Here is a 20,745-nt window from a genome sequence, read left to right as displayed (position 1 = left end):
TGTGGCAGTTACCTTAGTCAAATAGATGTCACAGTTATTCTAGAACTTTCATAAGTAGGGAATGATGATGCCTGTGTCTTCTTTTTTTGGGAGGGGAGGGAGAAGAGGGGTCTAATTTCTTCACTTCTATCCCCATCCTTCCTTGCTTCGTACAACATTAGAGCTGTAATTTTGAATCTCTGTGTGGGTGGATTCTTGCACCTCTAGAACCTCATTACAGGGTGCTTGTTGAACCGGGGTATGGCATTACTGCTTTGTTAATGTCCTTTGTACTGTCAGCTGAAGCATATTCTGTATAATGCTAAAAATATTTCCCCCCCTCCACCCCCTTGCTGAAAGAAAACTGCAAATGCTAAAACAAGTGCAGTTTGAGCTGTGCACCTCACCGAAAGGTTTAAGTTACAAATAAGTCAGCAATGATTTCAAGGTTAAAATTCTTTTCTACCCCATTCTGGTGATCTGATCTGGTGGTCCTAATGTCTGTGTATAAAATGCATTTTAAATATGTCTTTAGTACCCCAAAGTTAAAGATATGATTGGTACTGTCTATATTATGCCTAAACAGCACTAGCTGAAGCACAGTTCTAAAAGAAAGCATAACAACTTCTCCCCACCCCAAAAAAAACCTCAAAGATTTTTCCTCGTCATATTTTCTGAATGCTGTTTTGTGTCCAGACACAAAGGGAGTATTTTGAAGAAACAGAAGAAAATATTGACCAAGTCAAAGATCTGTATTGAAGAATGGATTAAATAAATGTTTGTGAGTTGTAAGAACCAAACAACAAAAATATTTTTCTTTCCAGAAACATTCCATCCTATTATGATCATCAACAATAAAGCGGAAAACAACGTTGAAGCTATTGAATGTGGAATGCTACTTGCAGTCCAAGAAAAATGACAGTATAACGACATAATGCAAATGTCTGAAAAAAAATCATTGTATTTAATTATCTGGAATGTTTGAGTTCCAAACATGTTGTAAACTCGAAGGTAGCTTTTTAAAACTTAAATTACAAAATAAGCAAATAATTTCTGTTGTCCAAGCGTGAATGTGCGATAAGTAACTTTCTATTAAAACTTAGGGAGTTTTAATAGAAACTTCAGTTCTTAATAGGAATTGAATTGCTTCAATTTAACACTGCAGGGTAGACACTGAGATGTTTCATAGATTTTTTTTTTTTCTCCCAAATACTGTTATTAAGCTTGACATGCTGGAGAATATCATGTGTTGGGTAGAATCAAGATTGAATCCCAGAGATACATCCTTAAACTGTATAATCAGATTCCCATTTCAGTGTCACTTTTATCCTTCAAAGAATAGGTGCTTGTTTCAGTGATGATTTGTCATTAAAATCATGTCAAAACGTCTTAAAATGTTGTTGAAACTCTAAACAAACTCACAGCATACACAGGGCTAATTATGGATGCCATCTGTTTATTTTTACAAAGCTTTTTTCTTAAAGACCAAAGCATCTTCTTGGTCTGATAAGCCACAAGATTATTATAATGACTAAATGTTTTTCTTAATACTAGCATAGTTGAACGAAGAAAGACAAGAGGTTTGGTCACTGGCCTTTTCCCGTTACAAAATGTACGTAGTATGACATCTCATGATAGAGAAACCATTGTAAAGTGCGTTTTCTTAAGGTATTTTGGCCCTTGGGACACAAACGTTTTATAATAAAAATGTCAGTTCTGTCATAATTTCTATATGGAAAGTCTTACAGCTGTCTTTGCGTGAAGAACACGCTTTTAGTGTGCCCATCTCTTCATCTCTGTGGTGCGCCCTCCTGTCCTCGGGCGCTTTTTTACTGTACAATGTCTAGTTAAAGGTGTTGGTAGTTTTTTTTTTAAAGTTAATAAACGTGTGCATCTATAGCCTCATTCCAAGGGGTTGGAAAAAAAAGCGTCTATGTGCATATGCGCGCACATGTGTGCATGCTTGTACGCACATGCCGGGGTTAGTGCGGCCGACGGGTATTCCCATGGCAGCATCATCCAAAGCCGTTAGCAGCAATTTGCTGAGAGCGCAGAGCGACTCTGCTGGTCCAGCCCAGCTATTGTGCATGCTAAGCACTAAACAGATAAGTCTGGAGGTAGGGGGTGGCGGGGCGGGGGGGAACAAAAAAAAAAAAAAAATTGAAGGATCCATCTGCTCATTTCTGCTACACTGCGCTGATGCAAGATTACGCTAATCTGGTTGCTTGTCAGGACAGGTTAGTGAAAGCAGGCGAATGGGTGAGATTTAGGGTAGGCTGGTTCTATGGAAAATTGTAAGCGGCTCCTGTACGTGCCATGTTAAGTGTAGCAGAACGGGTTGATTATCAGCTACTTTGAGATTTTTTTCAGTTTAAATATATTTATGGCCGCAATGCGAGTCTTTTCAAAACAAAATCGATTGGGAAAAGCTTCTGAACAAAGAAAAATTAATTCATTGTCGCCAGGTGCATTTGAATTGTAAAATAAATGGGGGGAAGAAACCCACCCCTGCAAAACCCCAAACCTTCCTAGATGTTCTCTTTGGTTTTCCTTTTGTATGCTGCTCCTAGTTACTCTAATCAGCTAATTATTTTATTTTTTGGGGGGTTCCCTGCAAAGAAGGTGGTTGCTGGAGTTTGTCAAATAGAAATTTTTTTGGGGAAAGAAGACCAAGATGGGAACGTATTCTTTGTCTGTTCTTTGGCTCATCTAATTTCTTGTTTATCTGTGTTTGTTTATGGAGAGTGGGGTTTTTTCGGTTGTTTTTGTTACCTGCTGACTGACAGTTCTTGACCTTGCAGGTTGAACATCCCGTCACAGAATGCATTACCGGCCTGGACTTAGTCCAAGAAATGATCCGTGTTGCTAAGGGTTACCCTCTCAGGCACAAACAGGCTGATATTCCCATCAACGGCTGGGCGGTTGAATGTCGAGTTTATGCTGAGGTAAATAAGTGGTAATGGGGAGGAGGGAAGGTGGTTGGTTGAATTGTGGAGTAATAATACCCAGGTGTGGATAGATGCCAAGGTGAAGTCAAGGAACATCATATGAAAGGCATGATCTAGAATATGTAAGACAAATGTTTAATGAGCCTTTGTAGAATTGTAGAGTCTTTAATTCAAATTTGCAGTATGGATTTCAACACAGCTTCTTTTCTGAAAATCAGAATTAAAAGTGGCAAAAAGAGATAACTAAGGTTCATTTCTAAGGTCATTTGCTATATGTTCTGTTCGTGTTTTAATGATGCAGTGCTGGAGTTATTTGCTGCAGTTAACTAGTGTTTTCAGGTTTCTTAACTTGAGTACTTGAAACTTGTCTTAAAATGACAGTTGAAATTCAACGGTTTACAGAATTTTTGCTGTTGTACTAAAACACTAATCGGTTGCTGAAAAAGCAAGTTATGTATCTTTTGAAGCTATAGTTTATAGGACAAACTTTCACAGTGCATTCCAAGACAAAAACTCTATAACCACAGTATGATACTCTAGCTCACCTTAAAAAAGCTTACTAAAATATAAATTCCATTTTCAAGCATGTTCAGGACGTTTCAAGGTAACATCTTTTTTGCTGTCATTTTTGATACATGAAAATCAATATTTATTAATGAAAAAATGATGCTTCGCTTCCTTCATTTTGTTTTAGGAACATTTTAGGTAACCGTGCTTTTCAGAAATAATTCAGCACCTGAAGATGGTTTTTTCCATCGCTTAACTATTGCAGCTTTTGTGACCCAGGGCATCTTAATTTATGTTTGGTTTTTTTTTCTTCATGACATGCACATGATTTTCAACTTTACTGATTACAAGTGCTACGTAATGGATCCAACCACTTTGCCATAGTTTGGTTATTCTATAGGTCATATATTTATTTGCTGTCCTGTTAAGTTTATATTTGTATTGCATTATGTAGGAGATTTCCAAAGGCATAAAGGTCAGTTGGATTTCTTAAGTGAATTGAATTTTTAACTGCTCTTTGTATCTTTGAATTTTTTTTCCTTATGCTCTTCTCAACTACAAACTTTTGAGTACTTTCCCATCCTTCTTCCAAGGCACAGTGTGACAAAAGAAATGTCATCGTTGTATATTTTGGTGGTGTACTGTAGCTGTGTGCAGAGCACTTCTTTCCTGCATTTGACTGCAACGTTAAGAGTTCTTTATTTGGAGTCACAGGGGTTGGCGGATAAAGAAATGTACTTCAACACAAGTAATTCTGGGGAAGAAAACAAAATTATTCTAGCAATGGTTTCTGTTAGACTTCAAGCTATTTAATATTATTTTCTCCGCATCTGTAAAAGCTTAATACTGTCTCATGTTGAATTTTATTTCAGGACCCCTACAAATCTTTTGGCCTGCCGTCCATTGGTAAACTCTCCCAATATCAGGAACCATTGCATGTGCCAGGTGTAAGTAACATGGTTCTGGTTTTCTTAGGTCCTGAGTGTCTGTTTTATAGACAGAGACTGTAAGTACTCAGCAGCTTTGTAAATCAGGCCTTTTTTCCAGGTTTGTTTTTTTTTTTTTTTGGGGGGGGCAGTGGAGGACAGAACATGGCAATACTTTTGTGCTACCCGAAAAAGTGTTTAAAAAGGTACAGTTCCAAACTAGGTTTTAAATGTTCAAATTGTGTATAACAGAAAACTATTATATGTTGAAGTATTTTGTTATGTTCTATAATTTTAAGCTTAAGTTTTTCAATTGCAGCTTAAGTAAAAATACCGTGGTGATTAGAAAGGACAGTGAAATGTTGATTCAGCTCTTTAACCAGAGAGAACTGGGGACACCAGGGGGAAACTGCCAGTGCTTTCTGTTTAGCTTTGTAGACTTTAAAGAGGAAATTTGTTACAGTGATTATTACACACTTCAGGATACAGTATGACTATATGGAACAGCTGTTTAACAAACAGTGTTTTCTGCTATGTGTAAAGAACAAGGACACCGCCTTTCTGTAAAATCAAGGTAGTCTAAGTCATAAGTGCACATACACCTGACACTGTGTCAGTTGGTGGGATGACAAGGCTGTACCATCTGTGAACACGATTATTCAGTCTGATTGCTTGCACAGAAAATAGTGAAAGCTTACAGGAGGAATCTTAAATGTGGAGATGTTATTGGATATATGATTTATTCCGCTTCTTAAATTGTTTTTGCCCGTGTACTTTCCGAAGGGACCTGACCCTTTCTGGTCTTTAAGGCTTCATGCTGTGTTCAAAGCCTGAAAGGAGAAAAAAATGGTAAAGATCTAAAAGGCTTTATGTGATCTTAAAGAGGAGATGAGGGAAAAAGGTATCATTGGATGTATCTAAACTTTTTTTTTTAATGAAGCAAAGAGTGTATTTAATATGAATTTATAATGAATACTCCAGTGGTTGTTAGAAGTTTTCACCATGTTGTAATAGCTAACAGGATGTCAAACATTTTGCCCTTGCAAGTTTTTGCAATTTGCAATTTTCCAAACGTGAGACCTGTTGAAAGTACAAGTGATAATGGACAAACTATACCCCCTACAGTCTTTGTCCCACCAAATCTTTCTTCAATTAATGCTGCAGCAGGAGTTTTATGTAATAACATTTGCGCTTGTGAGCCATCCATACAAAGAAAAAACAATTAAAATGCCTTAAATGTTCTGCTTACTGCTGTTATTTGCTTGTGTGAATGTTGCATGTCAGCTAAATGGACCACGGAATAGATAAAGTGATTGGGTGCAGGAGAGTGCACACTAAGCTTTGTCTATCATTATTGCTGGGAGCAATCAAATTGATGCCAGCAGGACAGTAGACGCGTTGACAGCTGTAATTATGTATCTCCATGGTGATCACTTTTGGCCTGTCATGGAGGCCCATGAGTCCCCTCCCTTGCAAGCATTTAATCAGATTGGGCTGTCACTTGTCAGGTAGACGGGGTGGGCTGGGAGTTGTGCTTAGGGGGAGAGGTGAATTGAAAATGAAGGGTGGGAGATGCCTGATCGCTTCACGTGGTCCATCGCGGTACCGCAGAAAGAAATTTTAATTACGCTAGAGGCTTCAGAGCAATGGTTTGAGGAGCTCATATGGAGTGTCTAGGCTGTTCTCTTTCTGTTTACTTCTACTGTCATATTAAAAATAGAACAGCTATTTTTATGTAGACACTCATGGTTTGGTGTCTTAATACATATTTTCTGCCACTGTGAAACTTAATTTCTCTCCTGAGAATGTCATGCTGCTAAGAACAAAATCAATATGACTAAAAAAGTTCAGTGTTACAGGCCCGTTGTGCCATGGTGTTTGTTTTCTGCATTTTAGATTTTGGAATTGTCAACAAGTTGGCTTAAAAAAAATTAGCGGAGACTTGTAGTGTGGCACAGCGATTTTGGCTTATGAGTAGTATATTGCCAAATGCATTTTCAATTAATTTCTTCTGTGTCTCAAGTTAGCTCTGATTGTCTGCCTGTGCCCCTGTGTCAGCTGTTCAAGCCGGTGGAACTGGCATGTGTGGCTGAGGGTTTTTTCTTAGCCATAGATAGGAATATACTGGTTATTTTTGTGTCTGGTAGTCTAATTATCTTAGAACGTAGTACTCCCAAATATAAATTATTTTTTTCCTCTTTGATAATGAAGCTTAAGATAGGTAATCACAAAAACCCGTGTTTTTGGATATGTATTGAGCATTCCTGTTCAATGCTCTTACGCAACATAGCGAATGTATTGCCGTATCTGAAGAGCTCCAGCATTGCTCTTTGCCAGTATGATGGGCATTCTGGTCTTTTAATGACATTTTCCAGAAAGAGAAAACTCCTAGACTCCGAAATGGCAAAGAATTAAGAAATACTAGAATGTGTATGTATTGGGAAGTGGAATTTGATGCGCTAATAGTTCATTGCAGGACTGGGACCTAGATTGTGCTTTTCTTTTTTCATCTTAAGCTTTTTTTTAATCTTTCAGTTTACTGTTGTCCTAGTGCAATAGCACATAATGGTAGTACAACAGCAATAAAAGCATTGGGGACTGTAATACCAACGAGCAGTTGGGTACAATAGGATCTTGAACCATAGCCTTTCTTTGGTATTTTAAATACTGAATAAAAGAAAGGAAATATGTTAAGCAGAAGTGAATGCTGGAGGCTTAATAAGTATTGCTATTATTTATCAAGTTAAGCCCGTTGTAGTGAGTATCTGTTGAATTAGGTTGTCTTTTTCATCCAATATTCATTAAGTTCTGTCACACCATATAGCTTATAAAATCACCTACTGTTACCAGGCTCTGAAAACATAAGCACCACAGAGAGAATTGAAGATGGTAAACGTATTTCTTTTCTGCTGTCATTTCTGCTTGTCATTAGTCATCTTCAGTTTATTTTATGAAAATTACACTTCTACAAAGGACTCCAGATTTATTTATTTTTTAAATGCAATTATGCTGTAATTACTAAAGAATTTTCAATTCTCACTGTAATTTTTTGTTTTTCAGGATATTGTACTTAAAAAGTGTAAATTGTATAGCATGCTATGTATCTTCTGTATCAACAGAAACACAGGGCAGGTGGAGTGTGTAGTCAGTAGCCTCGGAAGCCTTACATTAACTCCAAGATCTGACTAACCTGCTTACTCTGGGTCTGAATTATGCACCTTTCATACGTCTTTTTTGTTTGTCAAAATATGGTGTACATGTAGGCGTATGTGAAGTACCCCATAACACTTGTACGTAATCCCTTTATAGGTGCTACGGTGACAGAAGTCACAGTATAATTCAAGTATGTGTGGAGTATGTGTATCATACCTTCGCGTTTTATATATTTATTTATTGTATACTACAAAAAAAAAATTATGGGCAAGGGATTTATCCAGGACTGAGTAGGTAAATTAATTTTTTGTGATTTGAATGTGAGAATGTATGCATTGACTTTATATATAGGCAGACTTCCTGGGAGGAAGGATGATTTAGCAGTTACAAGAAGGGGAGCTGGGAAATACACTGTGTGTTTCTTCTGTAATCATGACATGTCTGAACTGCCTTCTCATCAGTAGCTAATGTTAAATGTACCTGATATGGGTAGTGGGGGGCCTAGTTAAGTGTAGATAACGCACATTCCGATAAGATGTGATAAAAACGCTACAAAGTGCTGCTACCTTTACATATGAATACATCTGATATACAAATAAACATAAATATACAAGAAACTATATAAACATAAACATGTAAATACAAATACAGGAGTAAGTATAATCTTTTTTCAATAAAAAGAATGTCATGTCAGAAAAACTGGTCAGACAGTATTTCTTACTGAAGAAAGTGAGTACACCTGCTAGGGTATCTTTTTATGTCATTTGGATAATAAAGTCATCATCATGCCCTCATGTGGATTCTGTAGACAAGAGGTTCTACATGTGGTCCCTTGATAATTGCCTAAATTAAAATATTAAAGGCCTAACAGCCGTTGCGTTGACCTTTTTCTGCCTTGCTGCAGACAGATGAGCTGCTGTTTATTACAAAGGTTCCTTCCCACAGGTGAAATTTAAGTGAGATTCCAGGACCCTCTTTCCCACCCCCTTTACAATGCAGTATAGCGGAGCCCTGCTGCTTCAACAGCTTTGATTAGAGCCCTCCATTCTTATGATCCCCAGAACGCGTTTATCACTCTCGAGTTATTTTGATTAGTTTTTAAAAAAATATTTCAGATTCCAGTGCTCAAAAGCAGCAACTTAATAAATATTTATTCCCCAGAAATTGCTCATTTGAAAAGTTTTATATGGCTAACCTCACTGCTACAGTGATGAAATCAAACTCAGAGATGAAAACAAGAATCAGCAATATACTAACTAACTTGTTGGCTGGTTAACAGCAATCAGCCTCTTCAAAAGAAATTTTTGAACTCGTGTTATTTTTTTCCATGAATGTTGCAGAATCAGAGCTTTAATTTGGGCTGTGTCCTTACAAAGCAAAGCCATGGAAAAAGCTGTGTAAACATTAAAGCCTCAGGGGAACAGCAGCAACAGAAAAAAAAATGTTTTACAGTTGAGAGGGTGAGGCAAAGAAGGAAAGTGTTACAGACATGAAAACCACAGGATCACTATTCCTATGGAGCTGATAAGCAGAGCTCCAAAGTTCCTGCTGAATGTTCCCTACTTGTATTCCTACTGGAGCCCTTGGAAGGGCTGTAGTGGAACATGGGGGACATGATTACGTATAGATGCAGAAAGGATGTGATTATAAGGGGCATCCTTCATGCCAGGTGTCAGTCAGAAGAATAATTACAACTCCATTTTATTACAGGGATTAAATCGGAATTGGATATGTTCTGACTTGAAGTTTAGAGTTTGTTAGATCAAATTTAATATGTTTACTGTGCATTCTAGGAGAACAAAAGAGAATTTTAACTATCGTCTGAAGATTGCAGTCGTGTTTTCTTTTAAAGGAGAGAACAACTTGCAAGAATTTTTCCTGGTGGAGGAAAAAGCTCCTCTTGCCCCCTTCTATGAAAACAAATAATTATTCTAGTTCTCCAAAGGGAAAAAAATGTATGTGATAAACTTCATGGGTGTTAGGTTTTAAGCCTGCCAGGTAGATTTGATCTCATGTTGAAATGTTTCTTTTTCCAATATATAATTATTTTTACTTCTTATTTTTTGAAGGTGCGTGTTGACAGTGGCATACAACAAGGAAGTGATATTAGCATTTATTATGATCCTATGATCTCAAAAGTGAGTTGATGATTACTTTTCGATATTTTAAAGGTATGAGACACTAATTTTCTCCACAGATCTTTTAAAGGAGGGAGATTGTACTAAAGGATTGGTAAATCAATATTTGTAAAGGTGCTAGGCATAACATGCCTCAAGGGAAATATGAATGAAGTGAAGGAAGATGTGGAGTAGAGGAAATTTAGTGTCACTTCTAAACAAAAATTGTTTTCTTTTTGTCACTGTAATTATTTGTCTTGCAGTTTCTGATTATTAAAAGGGTTCTGATTCAGACAGAAGCCACTGCGTTCAAACTTAGGTGCTGACAATCTATCTTTTTTAATGTAATGTAGCCAACACTAAAATTTCATTAATTCTGGCTTCCAAAAAGAAGCAGTGAAAGAAATGGTTGATAGTGTCTCTTAGTATTAGTTCTTATTCATCAGTAACACATCGGTAAAATGGAAATATGACACTATAGTCAGAGTTCAGTTGTCAAAAAAATTCACACTTAAACCTTAGAAGATGGTTGGGCATTAGAAGTCGTGAGAGTCAACTAGATATTGAACCACTGCTCTAATTTTCTGTGTGCCTAAAGGAGAGAGAGCTTGTTTAGATGCGTTAAGTTTTATGAAGGAGAAGTGACTGGCCTTCTTTCATTGAATGGATTAAGAGATCTTCGTTTTCTCTGATGTTTTAGAGAGCCTCTAAAGCACAGATACAGTAATATGCGAGAGATGTTTTTGTGACTGCAGAAGTTCTGCAAACCGTTTTCATTATAAATGCTATTCAGAATCTAGAGACAAACATTAGCTCATTGCTAGGTAACTTATGTACTTTTTTTTTTTTTAGCTGATTACCTATGGCTCTAATAGAGCTGAAGCACTGAAAAGAATGGAAGAGGCTTTGGACCATTATGTAATTCGAGGTAACTACAGACATTTGTGTTCCTAGTGTGATAGGCTGCCGTCTATTTCGAGAAAACAGCTTGAAAATGTAGTAATTAGCAAATTGAGTAAAGTTCCTGCTTCTTAAGTGCAAATTAAAACAGGAAAAGCTTGTGTTAATTAAGCTGAGAAGATACATCAAATCTAAAGAGACTTCAATTTTTTTCTCCATTGTTTTTGCTTGAATATTATGAGGTAAATATTTAAATCATTTCCTTAAATTCATAAGAGTTTTCACAAAATGGTAGCATACAATTCATTTATTATGTTGTGGAGGGGAAAAAAAAAGGCCATGGCACTGTAAATTTAAAGTAGTTGCTATTTTATGGCAGCGCAATACATTGATTGTAGTCAAATAATATCACAAAGCAGTATTTGATTGTGTATATATGTATTTCTTATTTTCAAGGTAATTGTTTAAGTTTGGACAGATACACATGTAGGCTGTTGGTCAGAGTGTGTTTCAGCTTTTGCTGCCTGCCTGCCTAGGAGAAGTAGCTGTTCTTCTAGCCTTTCCAAGCAGCGGGGGTGAATCAACTATGACCACTTCAACTCCTTTTAAGTTTTGGAGAGGGAAGTAATGGTTTGTGTAGGAGAAATCTTTAGCTCTTCCTCCGTGTCTTAAAGAAAATAGGAAGGAAAACTCATAAGGGAGGGGAAAAATTTGATTTCTTATCCTTTTGTTTCCTGGGGATAGTTAGAGAAGGGAACTGTAATGTGGCAAAAATCTTCATTTTGCCTCTAAACGGCGTGGGTGTTTGGGGGAGTTATTTCTTTCATTGCTAGTCAGTATACTTGAAGAACCAGGGTAGGCAGGAAGGAAGCTGTTGGAGGATTTGCTGCCTTTGTTCCTTGTTATGGTTGCTGGACAGGTTGTTCCATGGTTTGAGATGGGCGAGAGACTTAGAACACTTATTTAATTCCTCCGCTGAATGGCTGGGAAGGAGGAGCAGGAGAGACCTCATATAGCAGACGATCATGCGAGTGTTTCTGTAAAACCTGGTTTGGCGCCAATGCTGTCTGTGAATACTGCAGATGCCACGTCAGACTAGACGGGTTTATCTAGGGGAAAATGAGCATCCCTCTACCACAGTGTAGCTAGATAGGTGGTAGGATTAGCCATTGTAAATGAACTGCATAACTCTAAAGTGGATTTATGCTGGTGCAACTTGAGCCATTAGACTTTTGCGGTGCAATGTGCTAATGTAAACCCCTGCTGTATATCAGCTGAGCACATTTATATGAGAGAGAAATTTATACCGCCGTAGCTAGATTGAAGTGAGGAGGTGTTTGGTGGTGGTTTTGTGGTTGGTTAGTTGTTTTTTTTGGTTGTTCTTTGTTTTTAATGGAGAAAGGCTTTGGATTCAAACTCAAACATCTGAATTAATAGAAAATTATGCTAGAAGGATTATAGTTAATGAGAATATTGGAATTGCGTACGTAGCATTGTCTTTTATTGTGTGCTGTAATGTGGGATGGAACCTAATTGTTTGTTCTTAGGTGTTTTACACAGATGTGTATGTACCTCATAAAAGTTCCACAGATATATAAATACCTACGAAGCATATGACATCTTACATATGAAAATTACTAATTTGCATTCTTGATTTTTTTTACAGTCCTTTATTAGTATGCACGTAGGCATTTAAGTGTTCATACCTGATATATCTGTAGTATTTCTACCTGTGGAAAAGCTTTTCATCTATTAAAAACATTGAAAGAGGTAATAAATGAATTATGAGGGGGATGCATTTTTAAAAAAGTATTACGAAGGACAAATTTTAATTTACCACAGGTTTCAAAAGTAGATAAATTTCCAGAAAACTTTTTTAGCTATGGTGAGCAGTGGTGTTTCTATTTGAAAACCAACAGGATTTTTGTGTAGTTTTATACAGCTGGTAGTTTCTTCTCAGGGTGTTTATTTAAAATGTAACATTCGTGGATATTAAAGAATTTCTTCTGTTGCCTGGTGTGAATGATGCTTGATAGGGCAGTTTGTAGAAACTGTCCTATCTGTAATCTTCTGAACTGCATTGACATGTAGAGAAGTCCTCCTTGTTCAGAGAAGTTGTCTCTAATAAGTTCAAGTAAACCTAACAGGTAATGCAGAAGTAGTAATTATATTGGTATTTAAATGGACAAAAATAATTAAACATCAGAAAAGTAAATGCAATTTCGTGCATTTTTTTCTAAAACGAGGTAGGTATTTTTTGCTTTAAATGTCAGGTGCTAAAACAATAATAAACCAACTTATGTGAAAGTGCCTCACACGAATTCTTCTCCATAACTGAGTCATTAGTAGTAGTAAAAGATACAGAATAGTTTTTTGCATAGCTTTGAAATTACTTGGTTTTGTGTTTGAATAGTGAGCCTGTACATAACTATTAGAGATCACCATAGTCTTCCTGAATAGGGTGCACCATATTCCTATTTCTGAAACACACACTACCCTACCCCTCATTTCTTTGGAAGCACCTTTTATGTTTGCTTTGTTTTAGAGACAGTGTATTTTTTCCTTATAAGTAACAAGTCTCTGCTGAGTTACAGAGCATTTCAGCTACGCGTTACCAGCTGAAGTCAGTGCGAATTGTATTGATAATGGTATGCTGTGAGAATTTAGATTTAAATTCTCAAGAATTGCAACATTTTTGTAGGCAAAAAGGCTTGTTCACTCACATAGGGTGGGAGTGGGATGGGGTGACTGGGTAACAGGTCAAGGACCATCTAATGGGTAGCTTAGGGACTCCTAATGGAAGACGGAGTCTTCCCCATCACTTCTGTGTCACCAGTTCAAAGCAGGCAAAAGTTGGTAAGGACTTTTAGTCACTAATATTTTGATGGTTGCTTGCTGACCTGCGTGAAATCAGTGGTATTTATCCAGTTCCTAGAAGACAAATGTCCTCTTGCAACAAACACCACCATATAAACATCATTTGTGGCAGTCCCACCAGAGAGTCCAGAGACCGAAGCGGCAGAGTGACCCTCCGGGAGGTGACTCATCCAGGATGGGTTGAGGCATGCGGACGGCAGGAAGTGCAAGGATTTACTCTGCTGTTCCTTGTCTACTGGCTGTGTGGGCAGGCGTTCAATTTCTAATGCTGTGGCGTTAGGATATCCAAGAGTTACCTATTCCCCTTTATCTCTATTCTACTTACAGGAAGCAAATCCTCAGACTGCAGTCTTTACCGGGTTGTTTTCTAGGACAGTATAGTACTTGGCGTTGAATTCATAGTTCAGCTGTCCCTCCCAGTTAAATCTGCCCAACAACATCATGAAGGAAATTAAATTAATTAAACTTTCAAAAAAATGTAATCTAATATTTACAAAGAGACCAGACATGCAAAATCTGAGTAAATAAAGTTTTAAGCAACCAAGACAGCATCATATAGTGCCTGGAATAGCAGTTTCTTGATTATAAATGCTGAATAAAACAAATTGTGATATTTTAAAAAATGCTATTCTCTGAAAATGCCTATTGCCTTAACATTTTATTACAGTTTGGGCTCATGACAACTTGCCCACACTGAAATAAGGTATTACACGGTCTGTTTGTTGGTAAATGTTAACAATGGGGACTAACTCAAGATACATTCAGTGTGGTCATGGAAATATAATCTGAATCTTATTTCCTGTCTAAAGTCTGCAGTGTTATTATTGGGAGCAGGTGGAAGTCTAGGATGGCACTTCTTTGAATGTTGGATTGGATTAAATGATTCTCCTAAGGTCCTTTACCGTCTAAATTATTCTGATAGGAACCAACTCCTGCATTGAGAACTGATCTGAATTCGAAATCTCGGTTGAGACTTCTGAGTGAGGAAGGGTTTAATTAGGTAACATCGTTATCTGTAGGTCTTCCAGTATAGTTCAGGGATGATTAATGTTCAAGGAAGGTCTAACCCGGACTTGTCTCAAGCAGATACACTTTTCAATTTATCTCATGGTTACTGGAGAATTTGTGAATACTGAAGAGTTCAAGATGTCGGTCAAGCATAGAGGCACTGTTTTTTCATCAGGATGAGGCGTGAGTTGTTTCCTCTGAGCTTGCACTGTTGTTAGTAGTTTATCTTTGTGATGCTGAATAATCTTTTCATTATTTTAAAGGCATATATAAAACCCAGTATGAAATTCTGGGAATCTTACATATGAAAATTGTAATCGGAATGGGAATATAGAGGTTAACTCTCGGATATGAACGGAGACCTGCCAGAACAGTGGCAGCAGAAACTGTTGTCTTGAGTTTTTGCAGCTGTATACACACTAATTAGGAGGAAAAAGAGTACTGCGGAGAAGGCCTTGGCTTTCCAAGAAAAAGCACCCAACAAAAAAACCACAACAAACCCAGTTTAATTTTAGTATTTTATCATATATTTCAAATAAATTAATTTTCAGGTACAAAGATTTTCACAATAAACTTTAATCCAAATGTCATCAACTACTGAATGATTTTGTCTCTTATATATTAACTTAAAAGATGCTTCTCGGTGGCAGTGATACTTGTAAGTTTTACAGTCTCCTGTATCCTGATCCCATGCAGGTATGCAAGTGTGCTCATTGGTATTGCGAACAAAACAATCTGCGCGTAAGCCAGTTTTCCTGCAAAAGGCATTCAAGTCTAGGTTTTCAAAATAGAATGGAACAGGCCTCGTTTTCCTGGTTGTGCTTTAAAAAAAGGTTGTACAACGGATCTGTGGATTCTCTCGTTTGCGTAGCGGAGGGAACAGGGGCCGGGAATTCTGCGAGAATCTCTGTATTCTTTGACCCTTTGCAACAGGGACCAGCTGGCTCCCAAGCGTGACAGCGTGGAAACTGAAATTGGAGAAGGGAAAGCAATGAACTTAGTTCAAAACCACGAGAAGGGACCAGGCGCAGGGTGCTTGGTAACATCAGCTTGGAGCACAGATGCTGGCGTGAGGGAGGATTCTCCTTCTGTTTGTCCTCTCTTTTTTTTCTTTTTTTTTTTTTTTTCCTTAGGCCAGTTGCAGGGAGGGAGTGGGAAGGGCATTTTGTTGCTGGAACATTATGGTGTGTAGTTTAGGAAAGGTTATAGACCATGGAGGAAAAAGAGGGAAGGGCAACTGAAGTAAAGGGTGATCAGGTAAAAGGGGAATGCAGTGTTATTGGTGCAGGAGAAGGGAAATAAAATAATGGGGTTTTTGTTAGGTTTTTTGTTGTGTTTTTTGTCAGAGGAGTTTTGTTTTTTAAATTAAGGAAAAACATTGTGGTAGTAGAAAAACTACAAGAAATGCAGTGTGCCAGCTTGAGGAGGCATTGAAAGACAAGTGCTGTTATTTCTGGTTATGCCCCTTAAATATAAATGTTGTCCTGGAGTTCTGTTCCCCTTCTTTAGAGTAAAGGGATGGCTGAGGAGAGGACGATGGCAGGATGGACATCCGTTTTCTTTCACTTGTTCTTGACAAAGCCTGCTTCGCTTCTGCTTCCAATTATTCTACTGATTCAAGCATTCATACGTGTTTGCTAACACCATAAATGACAGACTACTTAATCTTATTAAGAGGTTCAGGAGTGCATGCAGTACAAAATTTAGTTTCAGTTTGAACTAATGTTTTTACAGTAAGATATTACCATATATTATGTGCCCTCCACCTCCTTTTTTCCCCCCTTTGTTCTGGTCTATGAGCTCTGTCAGCTCCAGACTTTAATATCTAAAAGAATTAATGTTTTAATTGAAATACATATTCAGCTCTGAGGGTCAGTGGTATACTGATCCTATGTGAGAACTTTATGTGGATGTTTGCGTATTAAAATTACAAAGCTAAAAAAGCCTTTCTTCTTGCTTTTGGGATGGGACTTTGTATGCAGATAGCCTGCTCTGAAGTGAATTGAAGCAAAACACAAGCTTTGAAAGACAATTAAACTGTTGAACGTTGGGGGTTTTAGGGAATATTATGGCAACTTTTGGAATTGCAAACGTGGAGGCTAGCTGGGTAGCAATCATGAACTTTGAAAAGTTCATGTGTTGAAAGTGTTGTTTTCAGAGTCTGTGCAAATCTATGATAATGTTCTTGTTTGTAAGTGGAGAGTAACGTAATCAGTGTTTCATAATGCTCAATGCAGAGATTTATTAATACTTTTTTTATTTTATTTTTTGGTTAGAGAAATTAACTGGGGTGCCTCCTAAACTTCATAGCCTTTATTTTTATTCAGCATTTAAATTGATTGGTGGTAATTTAGCTTTGCTATTTTTTTGAAAGAGAGAGACCTCTAGTACTGTACTCAACACGTTGTTTTTGCAATCAGCAAGTATGCAAATAAAGTTCTTTCTATTCCACTTAGCACAATTTGAAATTATCAGCAAGTTAAGTATATTCAACTGCTTATCTATAGAGAGGCATGTAGGACTCCAATTAAGTTTACATGGATAAATGCAGATTCGTGTTTGCAGACAAGATGACAGAAGCTTAATACTGTAAAAAGGCTAATCAACACTGAATATGTTTAGTGTCAGTAAATATTTATAGTGAAAACATTGCCTATGGTTTTGTGCCTTGGCATTCCAAGTTCTGATTTTTAGTGAGTAAAAATACGGTGCGATATCATGTTTATAAACCTTACTAGGAAACTTTTGTTTTCTGTAAAATTAATTTGTCTTTTTTATCTTTTCATCTTTCTTGGGAATACAAGTTAGGAGCTAGGCTACAGTTTGTAATAAAAAATCCAGTATATTTAGCAAGGTTTTAAGGCAGATGTAGTCCAGAGATTGGGGAAGGGAAGGAGGCAAGGTAGAGACAGGCAGTATGTGGAGTAATTTCTTCTGCTTATAATTTTTTTTTTTTAAATGAGGGTCATTTCAAATAGTGGTTACTTATCAGCTCTGGTGAATGATGTGATTCTTTAGCGTGCTCATATATTCATTAGGCAATAACGACAAATTAACCAGAAAATTATTTGAATACATAGGGATACATATTTATTATATATAAAGCATACAAATATATATACTTATTTAATTAGATTTCCAGAAGGTAAATTGTTAGTCCACTCTCTTTTACAAACGTATTCTGGAAAATAGTGTGTCAAAATTGAAGTCCAAGTACATCTTAAATTCAGCTTCTACTGCTGTAATACTATATGAAAAATGCAGCCAAGTTAAAGAAAAAAAATAGAGGTACAAGGAACATTGATTATTATTTTTTATTGTATTTTGACTTAAAAGAAGAATGTAACTGCAGTTCTGCATCACTCTTAACAGTGTAGAAGAATGATGCTGAAATGAAATTCTATTTTCCGGAGGGGAAATAAATTGATATAGTTAAGGATTTTGTTTGTTTGTTGGAAACGTCATGGCTTGTCAGGTTAACAAATGTGATTTTGTTCCTGGTAGACTGGAGACCTGGTCAAGAAAAAGAAAAATTCCCTGAAAACCACTGCAACACAAATACAATATACTTCAGTTTAGTGTCTAACTTTGCATGAAATAAGCCCTGCCTGTTAGCCTCTGTTTGATCCTGTGAGAGCGTGGGGCTAATGTCTGGCCAGTGTTTTGGAAGCAGCAGGTAGTCAGGAGCAAGCTGCTCTAGGGGTCCATATTTCTGTAGCCTAGCAGTTACTCACACACAGATGGAGACCTTATGAACTTTGACAGAGGTCACGCTAAATTGCAAATCTAAAACTTCTAGACTTCTGAAGGATTACACTGGTTTTTGGTGTGTGTGTTGGTTTTTGTTTTTTTTTTTTTTTAAAGCCATATGATTGGGAACATCACTAAGGATAGTTTTGAGTAGATCAGCCACACAGTCATTGCTCACAGTAATGATCATGGGGACTGATAAAGATAGCCTTTCATGATACTTTAAAGGGAAACTGTTGCATATTAAATTTTAATTTGCATATGTAAAATACATATGTTATATTGCGTCCCAAACACCTTGGTTTGTCTGATCTATCGAACTTGTTTAAAGTTCCAAAGTTCCTTTAACACTGCAGAAGCCTCTGATTTTTCTGATGCACATGAGTTGGAAATAATTAAGATACTGATAGTATTTTTTTGATTTCAGGTCTTTTGGGGCAGTCAGTTGAGACACCAAGCTCTGTCATCTGTCATCAGCCATCATCTCACCAGGGATCTTATAGCAGTTTGGGGGAAAAAAAAACCCATGAGATGATCTGGTTACACGTTGTAGTGCGTCTAAATCCTGGATTCATAGTCGGGGAGCACTGAAGAGTTCCTCTTTGTCTTCTAATTATAGTTCTGAAGCTGTACTTAATAGAGGAAAATCTCTGTGATATTTCAACTTACTATTCAAATGGGAATTTTGGGGAGGATTTTGTAGCAGCCAAAGAAAGACTTCATTTGTTCTGAAGTTGTAGTCATTTAGCATAAGACTTTTTAAAATTTTTCGTTTAGTGGAGATGCAATGTGAGTTTCACTCAGCGTTTATGAAATCAGGGTCTGTGAATGACTATCTAGGTCACAGGCAGCAAGGAGGCTGATCCTCTTTTAATCAAATGGTCAAATTTTTATCTTGTCATCATTGAACTGGTTGTGTAATGTGCTACTTAATGGCTCATGAACTAGTCTGTAAAGCTATGACTTCATGATTTAGTGAGGCTGAGTCCGACTCGTGTGTTGAAAGTGGTTTCAGTGACGGCCACACAGAGAGCTTGAAAATTCACGCCAGCAGCAGACTGTAGGGGAAAAAAGCTTTGAAACTGTTTGAACTGGTCTGCATATAAAAATAACAAGAATGTTATTCATGCTTCTAAACTGGAAAAACACAAAGGGAAAAGAAGTAGAAGCGCAGAAGAATCTCCTTCTGTAGCTACGGCAATTTGCAGTTGCTGTACTGCGAGTGTTTTTGCTTTGGTGAGATCTCGATAGGGGAAAAAAATCCAAATAGCTTAATTTACAGTTGAGAGACCTGAGTTTACAACGAATTCTTATTTGTGTTATTTTAAACCAGCGCTATTAGGAAAAAAAATGTGCAAATAACTTTCGGAGTCAGATCATCACTGTGTTAATCATAATAACTTGTAAATAAACATGCCTACAGTTGAACTTCAAAAATCTTGTGTTTTACAAGAGATATGGATGCACAGACAAATTTTGACAAGACAGACTAGTTTGTGATGTGCACTGCATTTTATACTTCGTGGTGTGCGTCTAACACCGAAGTTCATGTGACCTGGAAAATGCAGTGCGATATGGAGTTGCCTGTCCCTCTGCCTCTGAGAGGAAAGCATGTGAATTACTTTGTATTTCCTGAAGGGTGAGAATGTGCACAGCTGAGGCTGGAAAACCTCTTTCCTATAGCAGCTTCCTCATTTATCCATACCTGGAATGGATGCAACAGCTGCAGCCAAGGCTTATGGTTTATGCTTCTGAATTGCGTATCTATTTCAGCTTCTCTTAAGAAATATTAATGTTTATGAGGCAGTATTATTCTATGTAGTTATATTGAGATTGAACTGTGGTGGCTTTTCAAATTTTCTGTTAGAATCTCTTTGCAAAATTGAGAAGAGAGTTGAGATAAAGACGGTGTTTTTCTCTTACCTGCATGATCTTAAAGTTTCAAGAGACGACCTGTGTGCTACTCTCAAAAGAGAAAATATCTTCTCTTTGAAAATTGTTTGGAGTGCAGTAAGCAGAAGATAGTTTAAATTACCTGGGGATTTTTTTTCTCAGGGATTTTTTTTGCACCTCTCTTCCTCTTGGACCTCTGATAAAGACTTCTTTGTATTTAATATTTCAGTGAAATGACTTTTAATGACCATCGTGTTCGGTGCTAAGCTACGAGTACTTCTGGCAAAGTGCAGTTTAGCATTAAGTTATTAACTTGGTTATACAGCCCTGTTAAATGCAAAGAAAAAGAAAATTTGAAGGATTTCAAAGTCATCACTACCTGAACTAAGATATACTAACTGTTTCTGCCTCCTGGCAGGCTTTTCTTTAACCTGTTTTTAAACGTTTTCATGACGCCGGAGTCTTTCCGTAGGCAATCTTTTCCCAGTGTTAACTGTCCTGAGTACGTATCTTTTGCTAACATCTACTCCTGATTATGGTTTTTCCAGCCTGTGCTGGAAAGGGGATATGGGCTATTCCTTTCCTCTCTGAGAAAACAAGTTATCTTTCACTTGGCTGTGAGGAAGGGGCAGAGGACTCATGCTTTGTGTACTGGGTTGACACTGGCAGTATCCTTTGAGCTGTGTA

The 20,745-nt window shown here is 37.2% G+C and overlaps 1 protein-coding gene across 2 annotated transcripts in view; it reads left to right on the top strand.

The window, feature by feature from the left end:
- Positions 1 to 20,745, top strand: part of PCCA (propionyl-CoA carboxylase subunit alpha) — a 294,366-nt gene that overhangs the window by 126,202 nt on the left and 147,419 nt on the right. For both annotated transcript variants that reach the window (XM_074562236.1, XM_074562243.1), the window contains 4 exons: positions 2,781 to 2,924; positions 4,307 to 4,381; positions 9,583 to 9,651; positions 10,483 to 10,558. In XM_074562236.1, coding sequence (XP_074418337.1) covers positions 2,781 to 2,924; positions 4,307 to 4,381; positions 9,583 to 9,651; positions 10,483 to 10,558 — 364 coding nt within the window. The remainder of the gene's footprint in view (positions 1 to 2,780; positions 2,925 to 4,306; positions 4,382 to 9,582; positions 9,652 to 10,482; positions 10,559 to 20,745) is intronic.

This window comes from Larus michahellis, chromosome 1, assembly GCF_964199755.1.
Source record: "Larus michahellis chromosome 1, bLarMic1.1, whole genome shotgun sequence".
NCBI lineage: Eukaryota > Metazoa > Chordata > Aves > Charadriiformes > Laridae > Larus > Larus michahellis.
Note: the sequence above shows the minus strand (reverse complement) of the source record. Positions and strands in the feature narration are given on the sequence as shown.